Source organism: Chelonoidis abingdonii, chromosome 1 (genome assembly GCF_003597395.2).
Source record: "Chelonoidis abingdonii isolate Lonesome George chromosome 1, CheloAbing_2.0, whole genome shotgun sequence".
NCBI classification, from domain to species: Eukaryota; Metazoa; Chordata; order Testudines; family Testudinidae; genus Chelonoidis; species Chelonoidis abingdonii.
In genome coordinates, this window is record NC_133769.1 from 293,186,987 (window position 1) to 293,212,238 (window position 25,252).

Genomic DNA, 25,252 nt, shown 5'->3' on the forward strand with positions numbered 1-25,252 from the left:
TATTACTAGCATGGGAGATTCGTGAGGCCCTGCTAGCCGGCATGGAGAGGGAGGCTTACCCGTGAGCTTCCACGATCCTCACACATATGGTGGAGGGACTCCCACGAGAGAAGCAGGTGTTGTTCTGGATGCGCCGTTCAGCCCATGATGAGGACGTGAGGGACGTATGGAGTGGCGGGTGGGGCCCACAGCCACGTGAGGCCGTAAGATGTTAAGCAGGGGGATGGATCTCTTCCATGATGAGGACGCGCGGAGGAGCGGTAGAGGGAGTGAATGGGGGGGTGTTCGTCTGGGACGTTGGATGATGGGGTCCGCGTTGGGTCCTGACATCCGTCCTCCTTTCTGCACAATGCTGCCCTGTTGCCCGCCCTTTCTGCTGCTGGGCGCCCATCTCCGTCATCAGCCTCTCTCCTTGGTCTGCAAGCGATCCCCGCCCTCCGTCACGTCCTCTTCGTTCCGCCGGCAAGTGCAGCTTCAACTGCCGCAGGCGGCGCGTGGCGGAGGAGCGCTCGGGGGTATTTTCGTGGTCCCCTAACCAGGGGGCCCAACAACCGGGTGCACTCGATTCGACGGGAGGCCCCGTGCTACTCTGCCCCGGCGATGAAGGCGGTCCGGAGGGTTGCCCGTTGGTGCCAGCACGGAGGGAGCGTCCGGACCCACTGATGCCCCCGGAGAGTCCGGGCCCTGTCAGTCACGGCACCCCTGGCTACCGGCACCCGAAGCTGCCCTCTCTCCTTCTCGCGTCATCCTGTGGAAGAGGGTAGAGCAGGGGCGGATACGCTGGGCTCGTGGGGAGGGCTCGTACCGGGGGAATCTTCCTCATTCTGCTCGTCCCAACACTGGCTCCTGGAAGTCCCTGAGCCATTGCCCTTGCCGCCTGAGATCGACCTGTTAGCCGCCCGGCGTGATGATGCCATGAAGGGCTTGGTCCTTTAAGTGCAGGGAAGCGGTGGCCAAGCGGAAAGGCTCGAGCTCATTCCAACTTCAGATCGGAGGCCCCCGGAAAGCACGGAAGGTGGCGCACGATGACAGCCATTCCGCCTTAGCCCCCCTGACGACTCCGCAATCTGTGGTGCCGGCTGGGGAGTCGTGGCAGCACCGAGGGTAACGCCCTGCTGTTCCCTCGGGGTCCCTTCGTGGAAGCCCCGGGAGCCTCTCCGCCCCCCGCACTCACGTCTCGCGAGTCGTTACAGCCGAGTGGGTGTCGCCGGGTGCTGCGTGAGGAGGGCCTCTGTGCGGTGGTGCTGACGGGCGATCTCCCTTCCTCTAATGAGGAGATCGAGGCCTGGGTCCTGACCCCAGTCGCGGGGGAGGACGACCTCTGCCAGCGGGCCTCGATCTGGAGCGACCTCACCCCGGTCCCCCTCTCCCCAGTGTTCTTCCCCTTACCGCTGCTTTGCTTCCCACCCTGGTGTTCCCTGGTTCCTCCATCGTACCCGGCCTGCGGGTGGCTCCTCTGTTGCTGGCCGCCGATGCCGTTACGGCGACGGCAGTGCCGCCGGTGCCGGGACCAGTTCCCAGGGGTTCTTCTTGGGTGTGGCGGACCGCCGCTACTTTCCTGGCGGGGATCCCATGAAAACATCTCCTCTGAGCCGAGGCCTGCCTCGCGTCCCATCTGGCTGTGCCCTGGCATCATTAGGGGTCCCTTCCCATTCACAGATCCCTGAGCCTGACCAAAGAAAGGCCACGCTCAGGGCTCACCTATAGGGGCTCAGGATCCCGTCTCTGCCCCTTCCCAGATTCTCTCCTGATCTCCGCCCTCTCCTGTTAGCCTGTCCATTGCCCCCCACCTCCTGTGATGCCAGTGCCGCCCCTGGGAATACCCCCAGGGTGCGGCTCCGCTAGTTTTTCCTTTCCCGACCGCCAGGGGCTGTGTTCTCTTCCGCCACCCTTGTTGAACCGGGAGGGGGCGGGTCGGTGGCGTGCGCCGCATCGACGCCACGTCGGGGTCTGCCCCTGCCTGCCCGCCTCGGTGGGCCACGGGCTGTGACGGGCGGCCCACTGGGGACGGTCATCGGTCGGTTGACCCCCCCCCCATGTGCGCTGAGGGAGGAGCTGCGGGAGTTCCTCGAGGACGTCCGTGCTCCGTAACAAAGTCCATCTTGCGCTCCAGCGATGGGGGGATTTCCATCAGGTCCTCCGGGCCGCGAGGGCCTCATTGGGGAGGGTAAGAGGACGGGAAGCAGGCCGCCGCGGCCTACCAGTGGGTCCGCTCTTCCGTGACTCTTTAGTCACCTATGGGTAGGTCACGGATTGCTGCGCGCGCTCGGAGGCTGTGGTGCGTGTCTGGCTGCGAGGATCCCCCCCAGCCCTCTCATGGCACCGATCATCTTTTGCATCATTAAACACCGGGCTGTAGGATGGTCTCCGCAGAACCAGTGTGCTCTCCTACCTCCGGGAGACGGGTTACTCTGTGGATATTTTCCTGCAGGGACCATACGGCTCGGCGCTGACTGCAAGCAGATCCTCTTTTTGTGGGGGAACGGCACACTTTAGCCACTTCTCGGTTTGCGGCGGGAGTGGCGACCTTGTTTCTCCCCCGACCTACGTCCGAGGTGCTGGGTCGCTGAAGGCTCGGGCCTGGCCGCCTGTAAATGCACCTCCGGGTCCGTACATGGAGGGGCTTGTGGTACATCTTGTCAATGTTTATTGCCCGACATCGGGGCCGGAGAGGTTGCTATTTTTATCAGCAGGCGTCCGCCTTCCATCGCGGCTCTCCTGGATGCTCGTGGATGGCCTGGTCCTGGGAGGGACTTTAATACCACCCTTGAGGAACGGGAGCCGCTCGGGACCGAGCACAGTGCCGCCGGCCGGCGGACTCCTCCTGGGAGATTGTCGAACGATACGCCACTCCCTGTGGACTCGTCTGGCGCGACCACCACCGGACGTCGGTTCGACATTCACCTTCGTCCGGGTGGAGGCCCCATCGGTCGTGCCACTCCCCCGGCTGGACCGCATTTATCTATGTCACGTTTCAGCCTTTTACGGGCGGCCACTTCCTCTGGCGTTCGGTCCGCCCCTTTTCGGATCACCATCTTGCACCTTGACAGCCTCGTCTCTGCGCGAGGAGTCGGCCGGGCCGGCCTAGTGCACTTAATAATAGTTTGCTGGAGAATGCGGGCTTCGGTGTGCGTCCTTCGGGAGTCTGGCTTGCCTGGCGAGGCAGGGCGCGCCTTTTCCTCGGCGCGCGGGTGGTGGGATCTGGGGAAGGTGCGCGCCCGACTCTTCGCCCGTGACTACACCCGGGGCGCCAGCCGGCGAGGATGCGGCCATAGAGCAGCTGAGCGGAGGTCTTGGAGCTGGAGAGGCTCTGGCCGCCAGCCCCGAGGATCCATCCCTCTGGCGGAGCGTGCGGGAGAAGCGGGAGGAGCTGTCGAGCCCTCGAGGACCATCGGGCCGGGGAGCTTTGTTCGATCCGAAGCATCCACCTCTTCGGGAGAGATGGACCGCGGCTCCCGCTTCTTCTACGCCCTGGAGAAAAGGAGGGGGGCCAAGAAACACGTCACCTGCCTCCTGGCGAGCCGGCACCCTCTTCACGGACCCGGCGGAGTATGTGCGGGAGGCCAGGGCTTCTACGCGGCCCTTTTTCTCCGCGGAATCGACCGATCCTAAGCTTGCAGAGTACTCTGGGACGGCTCCCGATGGTCGGCACGGGCGACCGGGGACCGGCTAGAGCTGCCTCTCACTCTGGCCGAGTTCTCGGAAGCCCTCCGTCGCATGCCCACCATAAAAATCTCCGGGCATGGACTTGGCTGACCGTGGAGTCTACCGCGTGTTCTGGACGTCTCGGCCCAGTACTGGTCACCGTCTGGCCGAGCTTTGCAGAGCGGGGTCTTCCCTCTCTCGTGCAGCGAGCCGTGCTCGCCTTATTGCCGAAGAGGGGGGCCTCCGCGACTTACGGAATTGGCATCGCCCTCTCGCTCCTCAGCACGGACTACAAAATCATGCAAGGCCATCTCGCTACGTCTAGAGTCCGTGCTGGCGGACGTGTCCATCCAGACCAGTCCTTACACCGTCCCGGCTCCCGGCACGCACTATCTTTGATAACTTGTATCTTGGTCCGGACCTTCTGGGAATTAGGGTGTAGGATTGGTCTGTGCGTTCGCCCTCTTGTCCCTGGATCAGGAGAAGCGCGTTCGACAGGAATGGATCACGGGTTCTCCTGGGTACTCTGCGAGCGTTCGGCTTCGGACCCCGTTTTGTGGGTTTCTCCAGGTGCTGTACGCTTCTGCGGAGTGTCTGGTCATGGCTCAACTGGACCCTGACCGAGCCGGTCAGCTTCAGGGGAGGAAGTGCGGCAGGGGTGCCCCTCTCGGGCCAGCTGTACGCCCTGGCGATCGAGCCCTTCCTCTGTCTTCCTCCGCGAGAGAGTTGACGGGGTTGGTCTTCGGGGCCGGAGCTGCGGCTGGTCCTGGCGGCGTACGTTACTGACGAAATGTGCTCCTCGTGGTCCAGGACCGGGCGACTTGGCGCGGGTGGAGGCTTGCTAGGCTGTGACTCGGCGGCCTCCTCCGCCCGGCTTAACTGGGGTCAAGAGCTCTGGCCTGTGTCGGGGACGGTGGCAGGCGAGCTCCCTCCCACCGCGCGCTTTCAGCCATCCGGTGGAGCGCGGTCCGCTGCTCTTATCTCGCGCGTTTACCTTCTCTCGCCACGCATTCCGTCTCCCGCCGGAGAACTGGCACGGTTTGGAGGGCAGGGTGCGGGCGGCTCCGGCAAATGACGACCGGACTACTCCGGTGCCTCTCCCTTCGGGGGAGGGCACTGGTGCTTAATCAACTGGTCCTGTCCATGCTCTCTCGGTACCGGCTCAACACCCTTGTCCCGGCCCCGGATTCCTGACCCACTCCGGTGACCGGATTCTGGAGTTCTTTTGTCCAGGGACGCACTCTGGTCTCTGCAGGGTCCTCACCTGCCCCTGGGGGAGGAAGGGGCAGGGCCTGAAGTGCCTGGCGCACTCAGGTCCGTGTTCTTCCGCCTCCAGGCCCTGCAGAGGCTCCTGTATGGTGCGGGTAGTCCGGCGTGGAGCGTACTGGCGCACGCCTTCCTCGCCGCTTCCGAGGGCTCCGATACGACCGGCAGCTCTTTTATCTCCATCCGAGAGGTCTTCCCGCAAGACTCTCCGGCTGACCGGTCTTCTACCAAGACCTCCTACCGGACCTGGAAGCTCTTTTCCGCGACCAGGTCCGTGGCGGCCACCGTGGGGCCGACCTCCTCGATAGCGGAGCCCCTCTACACAATCCCAGGTTCGTGTGCAGGTGGCGGAGTCCCCCGCGGTGCGCCGGAGCGCTGGTCTTGGCGGGAGTCACCAGGGTCGGAGAACCTCCTGGACTACGACGGGGAGATTGACTGGATTCCCCTGATGCATCGCCCGGCGCATGGGGCTCTCCAGACTCATACTGCCCATGGCGCGTAGTTCAGGAGGTGAGGCCGCTTTGCTGCTGCTGCTCGGCTTACCATCGACCGGGTCTACGAGAGGGGCACGCCCCCACACCCTCCACCCGGGCCCCATAGACATTTTTATAGGGCCCCTGCCCGTGACCCCAATCGGCGCCCCTCCACCCTTTCTCTGCAAGCCGGCTGCACGATGTGCAGCCGGTTCTGTTCCAGACCGCGCCACGGAAACATCAATCTGTACACGCTCGTGCCTCCCACCTTCACTACCTCACCCTCGCGTCCCGCCCCCGATGCCAAATGTGCGGGACCTTCTGCCACCTCTCAGGGTGGAAAGCCCCGGTTGGCCAGCTTGTACTCTACTGCCCTGGTCCAGCGCATGCCCGTGGGATGTCAGGTGGCGGCTCCTTCATGGCCGTGAGGCACGGGTGTGTACTTGGCGGTTCACCCCTGTCCCCGACACCTGCCCTTTCTGTGGCGTGAAGAGACCTTTCGCGCACGCTTTACTTGAGTGCGCCAGGTTGCAGCCCCTGTTCGGCTCCTCCTGAATATCTTTTTTGCGTTTCTGGTTGCACTTTTCCCCCTCACTTTCATCTATGCACTCCCCATCCGTGGCCCACGAAGTCGCGGATCTCCTTCTCACCTCCTCTTGTCCCTCGGCACAAACTAGCCATCTACAACACCCGGGAGAGGAGGTTGGCCGACGGACTTTCCTGCGACTGTAAGGGCCTATTTCCGCTCCTCTGTCCTTTCACACATCCGAGCGGAGTTCCTCTGGGCAGTGTCCACTGGCTCCCTTGATGCCTTCGAGGAGCAGTGGGCGATGTCTGGGGTTCTCTGCTCGGTGTCCCCATCGGGTTCCCTTCGTTTAGCCCTGTGACCTCACTCCCGCTCCTGCTTTTTTTCATTAGTTGTCCCCCGGAATCACTTGGTGTTCTAGACCTGTGGATCCTTCCCTTAGGCTGGGGGGAGGTCCTTTAGAAGTGGGCGGGCTTCGCCCGCCCACCCCTGGGATGCCAATAGGCTAACATACCTGTTTCTCAGTACTTTACTGTAGCCATCTGGCCTTGCCCCATCACAGTATATATAGTTGGCTGTTCACTCTGAAGTGTACTATTTTATAATATGAATTTGTAAGTATTAAAGTGGTTTTTTTTAAATGTGTCATTGCTTTTGGACTTTGTTGTAGCTGTCTCAATCAGAGCTTTCTCTATGTTACGAGGGTAGAATCTTTGTGGCTTGAAGGAAAGTCTTTTTGAGGAAAAAAATCTCCTTTTATCTTTTCAGGATATACAGTCCCATTTTGCCCTTTTCATAAAGATATTTCAAAACCCAGTTATTATTATCCATGAAACAGTGCCTTTGGTATTCTCATATATAGTTCAAAGGAAGGCTCGAACACACGTGCTGAGTATGCATTTGCGCTAAAAGATCTTTGTTGTCACAGGAAGCCATATTATTGCAACATACACAGAGCATTCCTGGATAAGGATTCAATCCTGTACCCCCTGAAGTCAATGGGAGTTGAATTTAGCTAGTGGCTTCTGTATGAGTGGATTAGAATAGCAGGCTGCATGTGTTTTAATGGTGAAACACTTCGTTTAGGTTGGACTGGTGAATCTAATAAGGAAGACAATGAAGTCAAATTAGAATAATAGAAATCATAGATGGAAAAGCTCTATCAGGTCATGTACATTTCCCTACCAGAGCAAAATTTCTTCTTGTGTCACATTCACAAGTATCTTGGTCAGTCTGCTTCTCAGTAAGGCTTAGTCTACACCACAAAGTTTTTCTGGAATAGCTGTGCTGGCTAGGTGTGTGGGAAAATGTCACACCACTGGCCAACATAGCTATGCCAGCAAAAACTCTGATGTCAATGCAACTATACAGACACAAGAATGCTTCTGTTGGCTTAGATCGGTGATCCCCAAACTGGGGGGCATGTCCCCGTGAATGAGCGTGGAGGAACGTCTTTTGGGGGCGCACTGGGTCCTGGGCCAGTTCCCATAGGGGTGAGGAGGGAGCACCACCCACGTGCCCCAAGCCCAGCTCCAGCCACAGTTCTGCTCCGCCCCCTGCTCCATCCCCAGCCCAGTTCCAGCCACAGCTCTGCTCTGCTCCCTGTTCTGCCTCCAGCCCAGCTTCGGCTCCAGTCACAGCTCCATTCTGTGCTCCCTCCTCCACAGCCCAGCTCCGCCCTCATTTCCTCTCCAACCCCAGGCCAGCTCCATCTCCAATCCCAGCTCCTCCCCCATTCTCAGTTCTGTCCCCAGCTCTGCAGTCAGCCCAAATTCCTCTGCTGAGTCAACTGTGTAGTAATCAAGTGGGGGTATGAACAGATTCCACTACTGGTAAGGACAGGAAAATTTTGAGCACCGCTGGTTTCGATATTAGTGTTTGGGGAGGTGGTTTAGCTATGCAAGCAGAACTTCTGTGGGCTTCTGCTGCATCTCCACTAGAAAGCTCTTTCAGTCAGCGTGACTGTAGCAGTATAGCTATTCTTTCAAAGACTCTGTAGTGTAGACAAGCACTGACTCTTACAACCAGGATTCTACCTTAGGACACTATTACATACTTGAATCAAATTTACTATAAAAATGTTGCTAATGTTCAGTGTATATTTTCTTTTGCCCATGTTCGTCACCTTTTCTTCATATATTTCTCATGGGACTACCATAAACACCTCCCTTGTTTTACTCTTAAAACCAATCAGATATTTGAAGTTTGTCAAATTACCTCAAGTTTTTTCACATAAGCTATGCATATTTAGGTACATTGTGTTTTATTTTTAAGCCATTCTTTCCTGGTCACTCCTCTCAAATCCTTTCATTCTTTTTATTCTGTTCTCAATTCTCTCCAGTTTGTCAAAATCCTATATTAGGGCATTCAAAATTGTATACAATATTCCAAATATGGTGAAATAAAGACTAGGGAATCTGGCCTCATCCAATATGCAGGTAAGGAGATTGCAGATGAGAGACCTTCAGTGCAATGTGGTCTAGGGGATTGAGCACTGAACCGGGACTTGAGAGATTTAAGTTCTACCACTGGCCTGGTGGGCTACTCTAGACAAGTCACTTCACCTCTCTGTGTTTCAGGTCAGGATAATAATAGTTACCTCCTTGTAAAGTGCTTTGATATCTACCAATAAAATATGCTATCTAAGAAATAGATATTATTTCAAAAGGGCCCTGCTTCATTAATCACTATAAAATATGTTGCTTTAGTATAATTTTTCTATTTGTGCTTGAATATGTAAGAAAATTACCACTCATGCATGGAAAGTACACCGAACACTCCCCCTGTCTACAGCTCTGGTGGTTAAAAATTGAGTGAGATTTTTTCAAAAGCATGCACCATAGCTCGGTCAAATTCAAAACCAATTTACCCTCAAAGGTTCTTCTCAGCAACAATCAACTTTCCTTCTACAGCTGTTTCAAAAATAGTCATGGGGTGTTTTTTTTTGGTACTTGGAAAAGCGTTCAGTTTATTTTTTCTCTCTCCGGCTCAGAAATGGTTAAGCAAATTTATATATGAATATTGGGCTAAAGATTTCATTTTTACTTACGATATACAGACTAAAGCTGCTTGGGAGGTAGCAGGCCATGTCCAAAGTTAACCAGTTAGTTATGAGTTCAAAAATAAATGATTTGGGAGAAGTCTGTTTCTGTGATTATTCCCAGTTCTCAAATTATACATGATCCAAAAGCCAGAACTGTTCACTGTGCTCATTCTTCAGGCCACAGCTCAAAAGGCAGAACTTACCTCTTAAGAAATATGATTTTAGGCAACAAATGGAAAGGGGAGCCATGAAAATTTAGTTAAATGTAAATGTGTTAAATGATACATGAACTAGTCAGGTTTCCATTATTTATCGGTTTTAAACTTCGAAGACTCTGGTTAGCTTGTATTTTTAAAACTAATGAGTTTATCACAGCCAGTGGGAAAAATGGTTAAAGTATATCAGCTGTAAATTGGTACAAAGCACTAAAAGGTACATTAGCCTCTAATCAGATTCTAACAGTTCATTAAACCTGCCTTTTCTGAATCGCCCTTTGTCTCTTTTTTTTTTCACCCCCTTCTGCTTGTGCCTCCTGCACGAGAAAGTCTCTTCCCCTTTTCATTTGGGTAAGACGTCCTTAGGGATGTGAAGCAATATCAGCTCATCCTTCTTTGTCTACAAACTAAACAGCCTAAGGGATGCTTTGTTATGCTATATTCCTGATCTTGCTGTAAAACTCAAAACTGTGCTTCTTATAAATCACGAAAGGGAAGGGACTTCCTAGCAAGTGGAATAAAAGCATTACAGAGCATGGAATGCCAAGCTGGCTGCCTTTGCTGCTCCACCCTAAACCACATCCAAACCACTGAAGTTAAGTGACGCCCTAGGACATGAGATTCATTCCTAATAAGTAAACAATACACCACCCTTGCTGGGAAGAGGAATTCTAAGTCTGGAACAATTTCATTGAGTTATTTTGTTGGTATCGTAATCCCTAACCCCCCATCCCCCACCCCGATAAAAATCAAGGTATCCAAAGCTGATTAAAGAAATTGTGTTAAAGCATTATATTTTAAATTTTCTTGGTCTTCGTTGTATCCAGTATTTTTAAGTTTACCACACTATGGAGAGAGATCTTAGTAGGAAACAAGTGAACATCTTAGCTTGCCTTTTAAATATCAGTTATTTTGTCTGAAACTGTGTAATTTATTGTAGTATCTAAGATTATTATTAAAAGATTAGAGGAAGTTTTGTTCAGCTTGTTGACTTTGGTGCATATGGGAGCATTTTACATATAATCAATTTCAATGTCCCATTCCCCCCCACATACCCCGTTCCTGCAAGCTGCCACACAGAGCCCTGCTTAAGACAGTGGGACCCTAAATGGGCTAATTGGTCTGCCCCGGGGAGTACCTTGAGAATCGACATGTTCGTTTTCCTGTTTTCAGGCTTGTACACATTACCACTTATGTTGGTATAACTTATGTCATTGAGGGGTATGAAAAAGCCATCCTCCTGAGCGATGACGACATAAGTTATATCGATCTTAGCACCAGTGTGGACAGCACTATGTCAGAGAGAGAGCTTCTCACAATGACATAGCTGCTATCTTTTGCAGAGGTGGTTTTATTATGCCAACGGGAGAGCTGTCCCGTCAGCATAGAGCGCTTCACCAGACCTGCTACAGTGCTTCTAGAATAGACTAGCCTATAGTTTTCCTCTTTTACTGTGAGTTATTTATGCAGCAACAGGGGAGGTAGAAATGTTTTTAAGACCTGAGTACTTGTACTGTCATGAAAATTGAAACTCTTAGGAAGGTGTAATACACCTCTACCTCTATATAACGCGACCTGATATAACACAAATTTGGATATAACGTGGTAAAGCAGTGCTCCGGGGGGGCGAGGCTGTGCACTCTGGTGGATCAAAGCAAGTTTAACATAACATGGTTTCACTTGTAACGTGGTAAGATTTTTTGGCTCCTGAGGACAGCGTTATATTGAGGTAGAGGTGTACTTAAAATACTTTTAAAGATGTTTTTCTGTTTTTTATTTTTTGCTTTTTTTTAATTGATTAAATTTCATGCTCATAGTGTTCCCTTACGTTCAGTTTCCCAGTCCGGTCCATTTCCCCAGAAACTTCACAAAGGTAACCATGTGATTAAAGTTGCTGTGCTTTTCTGGAGTTGTCGACCCCCACCCCCGAGGGACACTATACTTGGGTTAGCACCAATTTTCACACCTTTCGATTTGTAAAATAAAAATAAATTGTATGAAGAAATATGGTCGTGAACACATGCTTTCAAAATAAACAAATGTACTGGAGAGTATTATACTGATGTGCTGCCAGCGGAATACATGTAAGCGAGACTTCCCGTTAGATTTATATTACTGAGGAGGAAGACTAGTGGTTACAACAGGGGCTTGGATTCATGACTCAAGGATTCAGTTCCAAAGTCTGTCCCTGATTTGTTGTGTTACCATGAAAAAGTCACTTTTCACCTATGTGTGCATTCATTATTCAATTTGTAAAATAGTTGTAGCAATATTATGTTCTGTAGCTAAGATGGATTGTACCTAACCCTCAGTGATATAGAAGAGGGCGGAGGAATTGCCTTCATCCACCCTGTTGTATTCATTGGTGCAGCTTTTTACTCACTGCTGTGGGGCTGTGCCTTAAAGGCACAGTGCAGTGCCTATTTGTAAAAGTACTTGAGATACCCATTTGAAAGGTGCTAGAGAAGAGCAGAGTATTACTTGTGAAGCTTTGGCCCTGAATATGGTCTGTGAGCTTTCACTTAATATTGCTGTTCTGTCATTCCAAAGGAAACCATTCTTTTCTTTTCTTACATTAAAAATAGCTTAGCATCAAAACAAGGCATTTGGGAATACAATTACTCAGTTATTTGTGGACTCCTCCACCCCCCACCCATGAGATCTAGGGCTTGTCTACACATGAAGTTATTCTGCAATAGCTATTCAGAAATTGCTCTTCCTGAATAACTCCATGTGTGGACACAAGGCTGCCAATTCTAACTCTAAAGTTTTCAATATTAGCAAAGAGGAAGTGTGTGTGTGTGTGTATATATTTTAGGAGTAGTATTAATTATCTGAGTTACTATAGGGCCTAGGACAGGGGTTCCCAAACTTGGTTCGCGGCTTGTTCAGGGTAAGCCCCTGGCGGGCCACGAGATGCTTACCTGAGTGTCTGCAGGTACGGCTGCTCACAGCTCCCATTGGCTGGGAATAGCGAATTGCGGCCACTAGTTAATGACCAAGGCCTCATTATGCTTGGTGCAGTATAAACATAGAACGAAAAGAGTGACCTTGCAATCTATAAGATAAGAGACAACAGATAGGTACAGACAGACGGGTGGGGAGTACAAGGAAACAATGAGACAATGTTGGTTAATATGATAGTCTCAGCCCAACAGCCTTACTATTATCAACTTTTTTGTAGGCATCATAGTAGGAGAGAGTTTTGAGGAGGGTTTTGAAGATGGTTAATGAGTTAGTTTTGCAGATATTTCTGGGAAACTCCTTGCAAGCATGTGGGGCAGCATGGGAGAAAGCACAAAGGTGCTTGTTTGAAAATGTAGCAAGTGGGTGATGGAGGCTGACATCGTTGGTGGATTGGAGGTGACCATTGATAGCTTAGTAGTGAATGAGAGATGATACATATGTATCTTTCTGCTTCAAATGAAGAAATCAGAAAATTATTACCTGCTGTACTACAGAGATTTAGTTTCCATACATATAAGTAATTGATAGGATAGTTGACAGTATTTTTAGTATAATTAACAAGTTGATGGTAACTATGTACCAAACAACATTAATTCCCAAACTTTTGTGAGTATGCATGTTAGGGAACATGAACTTATAGCAAAAACCAGCAAACTGGTACTGCATCTGCAGCATTATAGGTGAACTGAGCCAAACAGTTTTTTCCTTTTAAGTTAACTCGTGCTTCTCTTTTTTCCCCCTTACTTAGGACATCAACGCCTTTGAGAACAGAATGTTAATGCTTGATGGGATGCCGGCAGTCAGAGTCAAAACAGAACTGTTGGAATCTGAGCAAGGGGTAAGTAGAGGTTTCCAGAAAAATCCCCCCCTTTCTTCTTCAGTGTCTTGGTAATCATTTCCAGATTTTCCAGTGGACAGCTTCTCCCCAGTATGGTGTGCTCTTCTCTTTGTTGTCTTCCTGAGGCTAGTTCTCTGGGAAACGCATCTGTCACCTGCCAATCTCATCCATTGGGAGTGGAGAGTAATCTGATCTCTAGGAAGATATACTGAAAGTTTCTGAACTGTGTGGATCCTTACTTGGGTTTAGCTTGGCAAAAGTTTTGAAAGTGCTGCCAAAAAAATAAGAAATAAAAATTGTAGTGGGTATAACAGGCCACTTTCTGCTCTCTGTTATTATTAACATTATGTTGTACATTGTAGTATATTTTGGGGACCTTGTCATGTAGCAGCTGTCCCCATCACTCCTTCCTCTGCCCACCTGGCAAACTCCATGCATTTCATGCAAAACTGCTTCCTTGTTCTGGTGGAACACAGCTGCTTTGAGAGTTTATGATCATGGAGAAGGCAGTGATCTCTCAGGTAGTTAAATCTGACCTCATAGAAGACTTTAATATTGGGACAGAGATTTTGAACTGGATTTTGTATTCAGTGGAGAGCAAGTGCTGAATGCGAGGTTGTTACAATCACAGCAGCAGATGTTTTTAAGAAGAAAGGCTACTGCATTTTGTACTAGTTGGAGCTTTTTCAGGGTGAGTTGCTTTATTCTTGGCTATGAGTTGCAAGAGTTAAGCCTGGACATCAGAAATGTGTGGATGACCATGGAGAGGCTGATGATGGTGATAGGATACTGTCTTAGTATGGCAGTCCCTATATGGGTATCCAGTAGCATTGATGAATGCAAAAGGATTCAAATATTGCAGAGCAACGTAACCTTCTGCAGACAGATGTCCTCTTTAGGTACCAGATATAATAGAAGGGGTAATTTTGTTGATTTAGAGATGACTGTTAGCTGCTAGCACTTCAGCCTGTGTTTTTCTAGCTCCTCTCCCGATAGCTTCATTTAGATTTTGAACAATATGAGGGAGAGGATTGAGCCTTTTGGGGCTACTTTGAAGGATTTGGAAGTGGAAAAACAGTTGCCTAAAATGTCCTCCCAACTTCATTCTCAGAGGAAAGACACCATTTAAGGGAATTCTGATTCATCCATGGAGCTTCTTAAAGGTGATACAAGAGCACCCTCAACACACATAGGGAGGGGGCATAATGCAATACAGTGTGGAGGGTGAGAAGGCAACAAAACTAGCTCCTTTTTATAAACCATTGTGCTAAAAAGATTGATCCATTAGTGGTAACTTTTCTAATAACTTCTGTGGGGGCTGGCATGAAACTCGTGTATACCATGAACCTTCCGTAATACTGACTAGAGAGCAAATATAGTAAAATGTGTTTTGATAGAGAAAAGCAAATAGTCACGCTAAGTATCGCATGTCCCCTTAATAAAAAAGTTTCCATACTTTAGTAAAGTGTGAGTTGATACCAGGAGACCTACTTGGGTCTTAGAAACTAGAAGGAAATTAACATTTTATTTGATTTCCTAATTTCCTTGATTCTTTTATAAATAAAGTTTTATGGACTTTTGTATGTTCAGAAAATGATGTCATTGCTCTTTTTCCAGTGATTGAGCCTTTGGACAAAGACCACAATTTAGTTTGGAAGTTTATGTGCTTCACTGCTAATTGGGGTAGGGAAGTAGTGTCTAGTCAGAAGAATACAGCACCTTTATAAATCTTTAAGGGGCAATCAACAAATAGGCCATGAAAGTGATGATTTAGGCCAGGGGTCGGCAACCTCTGGCACGCGGCTCTCCAGGGTAAGCACCCTGGTGAGCCGGCCCAGTTTGGTTACTTGCCATGTCGGCAGGTGTGGCCGATCGTGGCTCCCATTGGCCTTGGTTGCCTGTCCCAGGCCAATGGGGCAGTGGGAAGCGGTGCGAGTGAGGGATGTGCTGGCCACAGCTTCCTGTCACCCCCAGTGGCCTGAGACGGCGAACCTCAGCCAATGGGAGCCGCGGTCCGTCGAACCTGCCGATGCAGCAGGTAACCAAACTGGTCCAGCTCTCCAGGGTGCTTACCCTGGTGAGCCGCATGCCAGAGGTTGCCGACCCCTGATTTAGGTGCATAGTAGAGAAAACATACTGCATGGAATCTGTTACACAGTGAAATAGTTTTAATTTATTAATTTCTATTGTGATAGTGTCCAGAGGCCCCAGTCAGGATCAGGGCTCTATTGTGTTAGATGCTGTAGAAACACATAGAAAAATATGGTCTCTACTCCAAAGAGATTACCATCTAAGTTACTTAAAAGAATGGTGGAAACTCCATCACTCAGTTTGTTTAAAATTAGATTAAACTAGACATGCCACTGAAAACTGTACCAATAAAAAACAATCCTGCAATTGTTGGTGAGATGAAATAATGAAAAAGTGTATTAATAGAATTAACTGAAATTAAAACTGGAGGGAAAAGAGGTGGTACAAGTATGAACTATGGATGAACAAAAGAAGTTGAAGAAATGGGAGGATTTGAAGAAGGCAAAGCTAGTGGGAGGTGGAGGGCTTTACATGTAAACTGCAACAGAGTCACTAGAGTTTTCCGATCTGCTTTGGGTTTTGAAGATTAGGTTCCAGACTTAGTCAGAAGATTGTTTAAAAAAAAAATTAAATTGTGCATTACTGCATGAATCAAATAATGGTGTCGAATTACTGGTTAGCATAAAAGGCTGTAATCCTATTTGTTGAAGATATTGCTTGTCATAGACTTGCACAACACAAATCTGAAAATTCGTCCCCCAGTATACCAGCTGCAATGGTAATACAGATTACCTGAGAACATAAGACTCTCAAACCTACCATGGAAAATATTGCTATTCTGATGATGTATTAATTTATGTGCCTTCTAATAGTTATATGTTGGAAAATGTATCATATTTGAGTCAATCAAGATGCACACAATTTTAGTTGCCACTCCTTTTAGTTGCCACTCCTATCTTGACTTCAGTTCCACTTTTGGAAATAGGTTTTTTGGGGGGGCTTGTCTTCATTGCAATGTTAACTCAAGTTATTTACATGCAAATTAATTCCTCTTGAGTTACCAGTGGTCACACTGCAAAACAACAGTTGAGCTGCACAGAGTGATTGTATTAGCCTCATAGAGTTGCATATCCTCACTCTATTTCTAGCTCTAGCAACACCTGAAGTCAGTTTACCCCAGCCCTCCCCAACAGGCCAGCTAACTTGAGTTTAAAGCATTATTTAACTTGAGTTAAATGTGTGGCTGGGAGTTAGGTTAAGGACAACACTTGGATTATATCTCGAGCTAACATTGCAGTGAAGACAAGACCTGGGAGATGGAGATCATTAGAAAAATATGAAATAGAGGAGTTGCAAGGGGAATGGATTTTCTGTTTGCTTTGAAAAATGTTAAGCAGTTGCACTCTGAAAAGCTTTACTGATTTAGTGTAAATTTATAATTTTTGGAAAGCATCAGCATTAGCGAGAGTGGATGCTTATTTTTCCAGTGAAATGCTGTCCTTAATTTTGCATGGGAGATTTAATGCAGATTATTGTATGAGGTCTCAAGAAGACACAGTGCTGCTTTAATGACTTTATCATAAGTGAAGAAAAGGCGTTACATAAAAGCTACTGCATTGCCCTTTAACAAAGATTCATGATTACCTCTCCTACTGTGGAACAAGAGCTAGTATTACTAATAACTTGATAAAATTACCTTAGAAATCTAAATGTGTTTATCATTTAATATTCTCTAGTGTCCTAGTGTTTGAGATTTTTTGATCTTCAGTAAAATCTTTGTCTAACAGTACCCAGCTTCAGAGAGAAACATGTAAGAAGCAACTCAGCTTCCTTACAGGAGAAAATGAGGCATTTCAGCAGGAAAAATGTTACGTTCATACTGTACCAAGAAATAGCATGGAAAAAAAATACCATGTACTAAAGAGACATACAAAAGTTAGAGACATTTCAGTGACAGAGAATTGCCAATGAATTCATTAACAGAAGTAATGTTAAACAATGGCCTAAATGTAATGTGCTAAGTGGCTTGAATATGAAGTGTAAAAGCCCTATACGAATTGCAGTTTATAAGGCTCAGATCCTGAAAACATTTAAGAACATGCATAACTATACTAATATAAGTTAAGTTATACATTTGCATAAGTGCTTTCAGGCCTTAGTTTTGCTAAAAGGATTTTATTTTTTTGCATTTGTAGATGCAAAATTGAAACATATGCATCACAAATTAGATGATGCTTGGAAGCTATGTAACATTATCTAATAGATCTGATTCACTTTGGTAATATGTATCACGTGTACCCATATGGCAGCTGTTTTATAAAGATATATTTGAAAGCATAAAGCAAAATATTGGGGGCAATATATCTTATTTGTCTTTTCTTATTGGAGTAAGTGTAAAGAATGGCCATATCAGTGTTTTTTAGAGAGACAGAATAAAGTGCTCTCAATTTTCAACAACTTTTAAATCTTTTAATCTCCTCCATTTTCACCACTTTACTCTCTGTCCTCAAATCTCTCCTCAAAAATCATTTCTGTCATCTTCAATTCACCCCATAGTTTCTGCTTCATCCATTTCCATTCCCATTCCTCACTGTGACTGGATGTTGAAAAGAATGACTACGATGACAAAACCCACTAAAAGGCTCTCCCAAGTCTGTTTCTCCTCTTGCCATATGATCTTCTCATTTTATGTGTCTGTAAAATGTCATGCACACCTATGATGCTGTATATATAATAACAAATGTGACAGTTCTACTGCAGCCAGGGTAATTGCAAGAGTTGCCTCTCCATGGCAGAAGTGCTATATAGTTCTGGGGGCATGGCTTTTGTGATGACAATAATAAACAAAACAGTCCTTTTTCAATTCATAGATCTCTAAAATGTGTATTGAATCATAGTTCAGGAATGGGATAGTCTCGATAGCAATGACTGCTGTTAGGTTACTTTGGGAATCACACAGCCTGCAGTCTAGCCTTCTAATATGATTCAGAGATTCCGAGGCCAGAAGGGACCACTGTGATAATCTAGTCTGTCCTTCTGTATACCGCGGGCTGTAGAAGTTCCTCTAAAAAATTCCTAGAGCAGATCTTTTAGGAAAACATCAAATCTTGATTTAAAAATGGTCAGTGATTGAAAATCCACCATGACCCTTGCCCTTGGTTTGAAAGAAAGAAAGAAATCTGTATATTCATACCCCCCACCCCCACCCCTCATCACCATTACCAGCCTGGTATTCCATCTTATTTCTAAAATTTGAAGTTGATAGCATGTATATGTGTAGATAGCAGCACCTGCTCTTCGTTCTAATGGTGGAATAGCATGTGGGGTCTTTTCCTTTGCTGCATATCTGATTTTTGGGACCAAAAACATGTAAGCTATGTACATAACTTAATATTGAAAGTGAGGGAAGTCAGGCTGAAATATTATTGATGAAATAGCAACTTGGTAGGTTCAAAGTGACTGAATACTGTGATATGCTGTTTGACTTTCCAATCAAATTTCCTTTAGTTGATTATATGGTAAAGCTTTTTTGATACCATGTAACTGATTTTAGTATAGTGTTTGTGAGTTCTCTGTGTTGGTAATAGAAAAAAAATACTGCTACTTTTTACTTATAATTTGTCACTCTTTCCTCCAGCCAGATAGCGAATAGTGTTCCTTTTTTATTCTTAAAATGATATAGCAGGTTTAGCATGGTGATATGGCTACTTCACAAATAGGGACCCACCAATATATTGGCATTGTGTGTATCCTCCCATCCTGCACAGAAAATTGCATATGTTTACTTTGTTATTTTTCTTCTGCCATACTTCCAGGAATACCATTAAAATACTGGAAATAATATTGTGATTATGATTCATTTATACAGAATCGTACATGTACATGGTCCTTCATAAACAGAGCAAATCCTGTCTCAAAGGCCTTTAAGTTCCTGATCCTGAACATCCTTACTGTTTAGCATTTTTCTGATTCCAATGGGAGTCAGTCAGACTGTGGACCTGATCCAGGACAGCAGTCATATTAAAGGTTTGCAGATTCAGGCCCTAATGTAGTCTGTAAGAGTGATGTATTCAAGACTAATATAAAAGTGATGGCCTAAAGAGGCTGGATGTGTTCCCACCTATGTCCAGATCCTGTTAATCTTGAAGCCAATGGGATTTTACATTGATTTCTCTGGGATCAGATGCAGGTCCCTAATATTCAAAAATGCCCAGCCTTTTTACAACTTTTAATTATAAGAGTTTTGCTTTCCTAATTGTAGAATGGGTCTGTTAACGCTAGCTATAATGACCATAATACCAAAGACTGTACAGTCACTTTGTCAAGTTAGTCAAGTTTACAGGTATAAAAAAAGCAGGTAGGATATTGTATGCTGTGAGATGCATCACGCTGTCCAGAATTTCAGCTAACAGTAGGACCTAGGATCCTCTGAAACGTAATTTACTGACTATTATCTGCCATTGCTCACCTTTCCAAGGTAGCTGAATCGGCTGTTGTGAAGCATTGCAGAGAACATGATCCCCATTCCTGTGATTGAGTTTGGTTCTGGTTTTATCTGGCTAAAAGTATGCTTAGCTGCCATTGTGATGGGATTCTTCCAAATACTTGCAATATTATTTTATTTTATTTATTAATGATTTTATTCTATTTATTGTGTTCACTACGCATTTATGGCACAGTATAAAACACATAAAAAGGCAAGGTCCCATCCCCAAGCAGCTCACAGTCTAACTTAGACTAGTATGACATGTAAAAGTGACCGGTACAAAAGTAAGAAAGCAGAATGGTATCAATGGAGAAGGGTTCAGTGGAGGAAGAGTTAGTATAAGTAATGGGCTTTATGGATAGATTTGAAGGAGAAAAAGGATAGTGTTTGATACATGGGAGCTGGGGGGCTGTTCCATGCGTTCAGGGTGCAGCTGTGCAGTTAATTTCCAGTTAGTGTCACAATATTGTCATAAAATGACTCTGGCATTTTCATCTACTAGAACTAATTTTGACTGTCTGGGCAGAAAAAAAACAAAACATTTGCTCCTAAAATTAAAAAACAAAAAATGTCCGTGCAGTCCCTCATGGGAATTACAGTTCAAGTGAGTTGCATCTCAGTTCTCCTCTATGGACCTGGGTCCCTGACCAGACTACATGTTGCGTGATCCACCACAGTCTCCTCTCTTGCTGAGTTGTCAAATTGCATCCTGGGAGATGTAGTGTGGCTGGGGAGCACAGGCTATAGAAGAGAATGGGCGCATAAGGCACGTGAATAACAACTCCCATAGGGCACTGTGGCAGCATTTCTGAATCACAGTTTTTCGCTGAAAACTTCTGGGTTTTTGGGTGTCTGTTTTTTGTAAAAAATGTAAAAAACTTCTGTGGAAAAGCAGATACCTACCAAAAAATTGTTTAATTTGATGACTTTTCTGTCAAAACAGTGGAAGTGGAAAATTTTCAATCCACCTGTTTCTGAACTTTGATGTCTGTCTGAGTGAGCTTGTACAATACATTAATGAATGTAAAATATATTCCCTAAGCCATTGGAACTTATTACATAGCAGTATAATCTGTTCCACTTTCAGTGTAAACACAGGCATGATATAATAGAATGCCATTCCCAATTTTTGATGCCAATAATTTCTTTACATATTGGAATTAAAAATTGGGTACCCATCCTAGTTGTGTGTATTATGCTACAGTTGATATCCCAACTTTAGGTCAGTGTACAGCAAGGTGAAATAAAATAAAATTGATTCAAACTGACTGCATCCCCTATAGAATAAGTATCTATATGCCCAAAACAGAATTAACTGGTCCAATATAGAGGTCAACAATCAAGCACACCTGATTTGGGTGGAACTGATCTCTCACACTTCGTTGATGTCTCTCTGTCAAGTTAGATCAAGTTGATAGGAGGCAGTGTGAGGAAGCTGGAAGCTTGCACAGCTACTGCCCATGCTGTATGTGTTCTGTGGATAAACTGAAAGCCTTCATTTTCCATGGCTGCTGTTCTGGCCCATTTCTTGAGTTCTAACCTTATGTTATTTGATTGTATATAAGCGGGCTGAGGGGGCTGAGGAAAAGTTGATTAATATCTAAGAAAATGGGGGATACAAGCAGAGCCAGGAAAAGGGGAAACTGGGAAAAGCAGATTAGATGCACAGTTAAGTGAAATTGTCAGATTTACATGCTTCAGGGTGGTCACTGTATTACGAATTAGACAGAAGGTCTGTATTTTGAGCAGGAAAACATGGCAGTGCAGTTAGAACATTGAATAGTGAATCATAGAGTTCTTTTCCTATGCTTGCAACTGACTTACTGTGTGCATGTGGTCACAAAGAAACGAACAAACTCTCTGTCTGTTTCCCCTTTTGTAAACTGGCAATATTATACTTACGCGTTTTTGTAAAGCACTTTGAGATCTTCAGATGAAAAGTGTTCTAACTGTACAAATTGTTTTATTATATACAATGCAGCTTAACAGAAATAAAACAAATATTAAGCAATACAATATAGTAATTTATAGCACTACAGTATGTCTCAGCAGTGTGATATAAACTCCACCGTCTTGCAGTATTGCTAAAATTATTTTAATCTTGTTTGTTTATGATGGGAAAGTAATCATTTTTATTTTTCTCTTGTTTATTGCTGTTCTTTAATTCTCTTTTCTCTATCTGAGGTGGTTTTATAAATAGTATTTTTAATGAATATTTTACTTTCTATCCTGCTGGGAAGTACTAAAAGTATTCTCTCTCTTTCTCTCTCTCTCCGTATGTGTGTGTGTGTGTTAGTATTATAGGCATTTTTCCTTCTCTCTCTCTCTTTCTCTGGAAATGAGTGCTTACGTAAATTATTTTAAGGATTATGCTTTACTGGATTTATTCCTTTATTTCATGCTATGAGGATGAGTATTTAATGAACTATTATTTAAAGATGTCTGCTTTCACATTCATTCTTCTGTACCTCGTGTTTGGCTGAGATTTCATAGAAACTAGAGAAGTAAAAAATCTTTGACTATCCCTCGTCCCCATTAGCACATCATTCTTTAGAATAGGTTCAAGTCCATCTATGGCAAACTTTGCCATTTTTGAACACATGAGTTTGTTAGTTTCCTCCTTCCTCTAGTGATCATCATCACTGGTCAACTTCATCATTACAGAAAGCATTTTACTCTTACATGAATCCAAACCCCTCATCTCTATACCACTCACATTCACTGGGTGGTCTCCAGCATCAGTCTCCTAATTTCTCTGTTCACAATAAACATCAGAACTAAGACTGTCTACATTGATCTCAGCTTCAGTCTTCATACTTGATTTTTTCTACTGAATATAAATCGAACTTTTGCCATTGTTCTAGACTGCAATGACTGGGAATTCCATATCATTCTTTGTCCTCTCTCCCAAAAGATAGCATACTATCCAGTGGATTGGATTATGGATAGCCTGGATATTTTTCACTTCAGAGTCACCATTTGAGATCACTTGCCTCTTCCTCTCTGGAGAGTTCATGGCATTGCATTGCTTTTGATAGTTGATTTGGTTGCTGTCTGCCCTGTGCTTTGTCACAGTGTCATCACACTCTGGCTTGACAATGCCAGAATATCTATTGTTAGTGTAGGTTGAATGGCTTCATGTTTCCTTTGTGCCTTTCCTTTAGGTTATCTGATAATTATTTTGCTTTTCTTGTACTGAAAAGCAATGCATGATCATCATTTAGATGTGCATTGATGTCACAGAGTATGGGAGAGACAAAGCCCTATACTCCCAGCTTCCTGCGATTCACCGTGACTCTCAGCCAGCCAGTAAAACCAAAGGTTTATTAGGCAACAGGAACACAGTCCAAAACAGGTCTTGCCAGTACAGACAACAGGGCCCCCTTTAGTTAGGTCCATCTGGGGGCCCCAGGGAGGCCACAGCCCTGTTGGGAAGCCCAAGCCCCATTGGGGCGCCCCTCTCCATTGCTTAGCCAGCTCCAAACTGAAACTCCTTCCAGCCGTCTCACTCAGCCTCCTCACAGCTCCTCCCCCAGCCTTTGTGTCCTTTGTCCAGTTTCCCGGGCAGAGATGTTACCTGACCTCCAACCCCCCTCCTGGGTTCTCATGTTACATGCTCAGGTATCCTCCCTTCCCCAATGCAGACAGTCCCAGCAAAACTCCCCTGCAACCTTCACAGGTCAATACTCCCCACTCAGTATTCAAAGAACACATCAAGAACGTTCCCACTTCATCACAACTGATAAGAGTTTAATATGAACATTGTCTCTATTTAGTACTGTGGAGCAGAGAATTCTGGTGTAATTTTTTTTTCTTTTCTGAGTGGGGAGAGGACTGGGAATCTACACTGCCGGCCTTGTTCATATGATCATGGAATGTTATATAATTGTATTATGGAGCTTGCATCTCTGGACATTTTACTTAAAATACCTGTATTACAAAGTTAATTATAATGGTATGTTCTTAGACTTTGCCCAGGATGAAACTGGCCTGAATGCATGATGTATATGATTGAGAAACTAGCCTCTTTAAACACAGCGGAGTAACATATGAATTCTGCTGTGGAAAGCACTTGCAATAATGTTAATATAGCATCTTGATCCTTAACCAAATGTCAAGAGGTGGAAGAGGAACCCAATTAGGAACCCCTAACACAGTCCAGGGAACCCAGAAACTGCAGTGATGAGGGGAGGACTGTAGGAATGGGTACAAATAAATTGTACAAATAATTTGCAGTATCAGCAGTTTTCCACATTATCATTTTATGTTTAATTTTATGTAAATAATGGTAAAAGGTTTGTGTAGGAATAGTTTTTGGATCATTAAAAAAGTTGCCAATACATAACTTAAAAGTATAGTGTTATGAAAAATTGCTTTAGCGTTTGAAATATTTAGGGCCCCTTGTTTTCAGTTTTTATTTTATTTAATTTTCCCCAGGAATTTATCAGTGTTTATTATCATCAAAAACACAGGTAAAAATCAGTGCAAACAAACTATAACTATTTTTTCTGGGTAAATATCGAGGTTTATTTTGGTTGACGGAAAATCAGGGGGAAAGGTATTCAGTAGATTAATGCTTTGAATTCTGTTCATCAGTGTGGTTTGCTGCAGAATTAAAACAGATCTCAAAACACCTCTTGAGTTTAAGAAAACAATATATGTCTAATCCTCAAATAAAACTTTTCATCTGAATAAACAGTTTACTGTTGTAGACTTAGAACTATTAGCCCATAAATATTTACATTTAATAATTGGGCTATACCATTTGCAGCGCAGACACTCAACTTTATCCTTTTTCTTCTTTTTTTTAAACTTTCAGATATTTCCTTGTGTTCTGAAATGTATTCTGATACAGATTTGTTTTCTTCCCATTTTAGTGTGTCAAATCTTTAAATCATTATCTGCTAACAGCTTGAAAAGAGTACGTGATGGGTATAAGATTCATTAGTACTTTCAGCTGCGCACGCACTTCAGAGCTTGCGTGCGTGCCTGTTTGTTTATTGTCTGCATCATCTAGACTAATACATAGCCTTACTTCAACAGGCAGCTTTGCATATACACACAGACTAATATATTATCATATCATGCAATGTATTGTATTTTCCTAATAAAACAAGTTATTTTTTATATATTTGAATGATACAAAAGTAAGGTGAAAATCTGAAAGAAAAGGTGATTAATACTTTTTGTAAAACCTGGGAATTTTTAGTAAAAATCTGTGTAAACTGAAATCAAAGGGTCTTGGATATCATACAACTTTTACTTAAATGATACAATGGACTTTTCAAAAACGACCATACATGTTTGCATTTTACATTGCTGTGGTAGGAAAAAGAAAGGTGACACAAATTATAATTTTGCTTCCTGTTACTGTTGTTTTAAGTTCTTCTTCTTCTATTCCAGATTCTGATTTCACTTATTTCAGTGTCGCTCCAGCAGAAAGGCTGTGCGTTTCTTCTGATTGACACGAGTGTAACTGTGATCAGACTCTGACCCATTCTACAAAATTGGTGACAGGTTTCAGAGTGGTAGCCGTGTTAGTCTGTATCGGCAAAAACAATGGGGAGTACTTGTGGCACCTTAGAGACTAGCAAATTTATTTGGGCATAAGCTTTCGTGGACTAAAACTCACTTCATCAGGTGCATGGAGTGGAAAATACAGTAGGAAGATATATATAACAGTACATGAAAAGATGAGAGTTGCCTTACCAAGTTGCGGATCAGTTCTAATGAGACAATTCAATTAAAGTGAGCTATTATCA

The 25,252-nt window shown here is 45.2% G+C and overlaps 1 protein-coding gene across 2 annotated transcripts in view; it reads left to right on the top strand.

Annotated features, from left to right (window-relative positions):
• Positions 1 to 25,252, top strand: part of KLF12 (KLF transcription factor 12) — a 369,879-nt gene that overhangs the window by 150,553 nt on the left and 194,074 nt on the right. For both annotated transcript variants that reach the window (XM_075061546.1, XM_075061547.1), the window contains exon 3: positions 12,884 to 12,973. In XM_075061546.1, the coding sequence (XP_074917647.1) occupies positions 12,884 to 12,973 (90 nt within the window). The remainder of the gene's footprint in view (positions 1 to 12,883; positions 12,974 to 25,252) is intronic.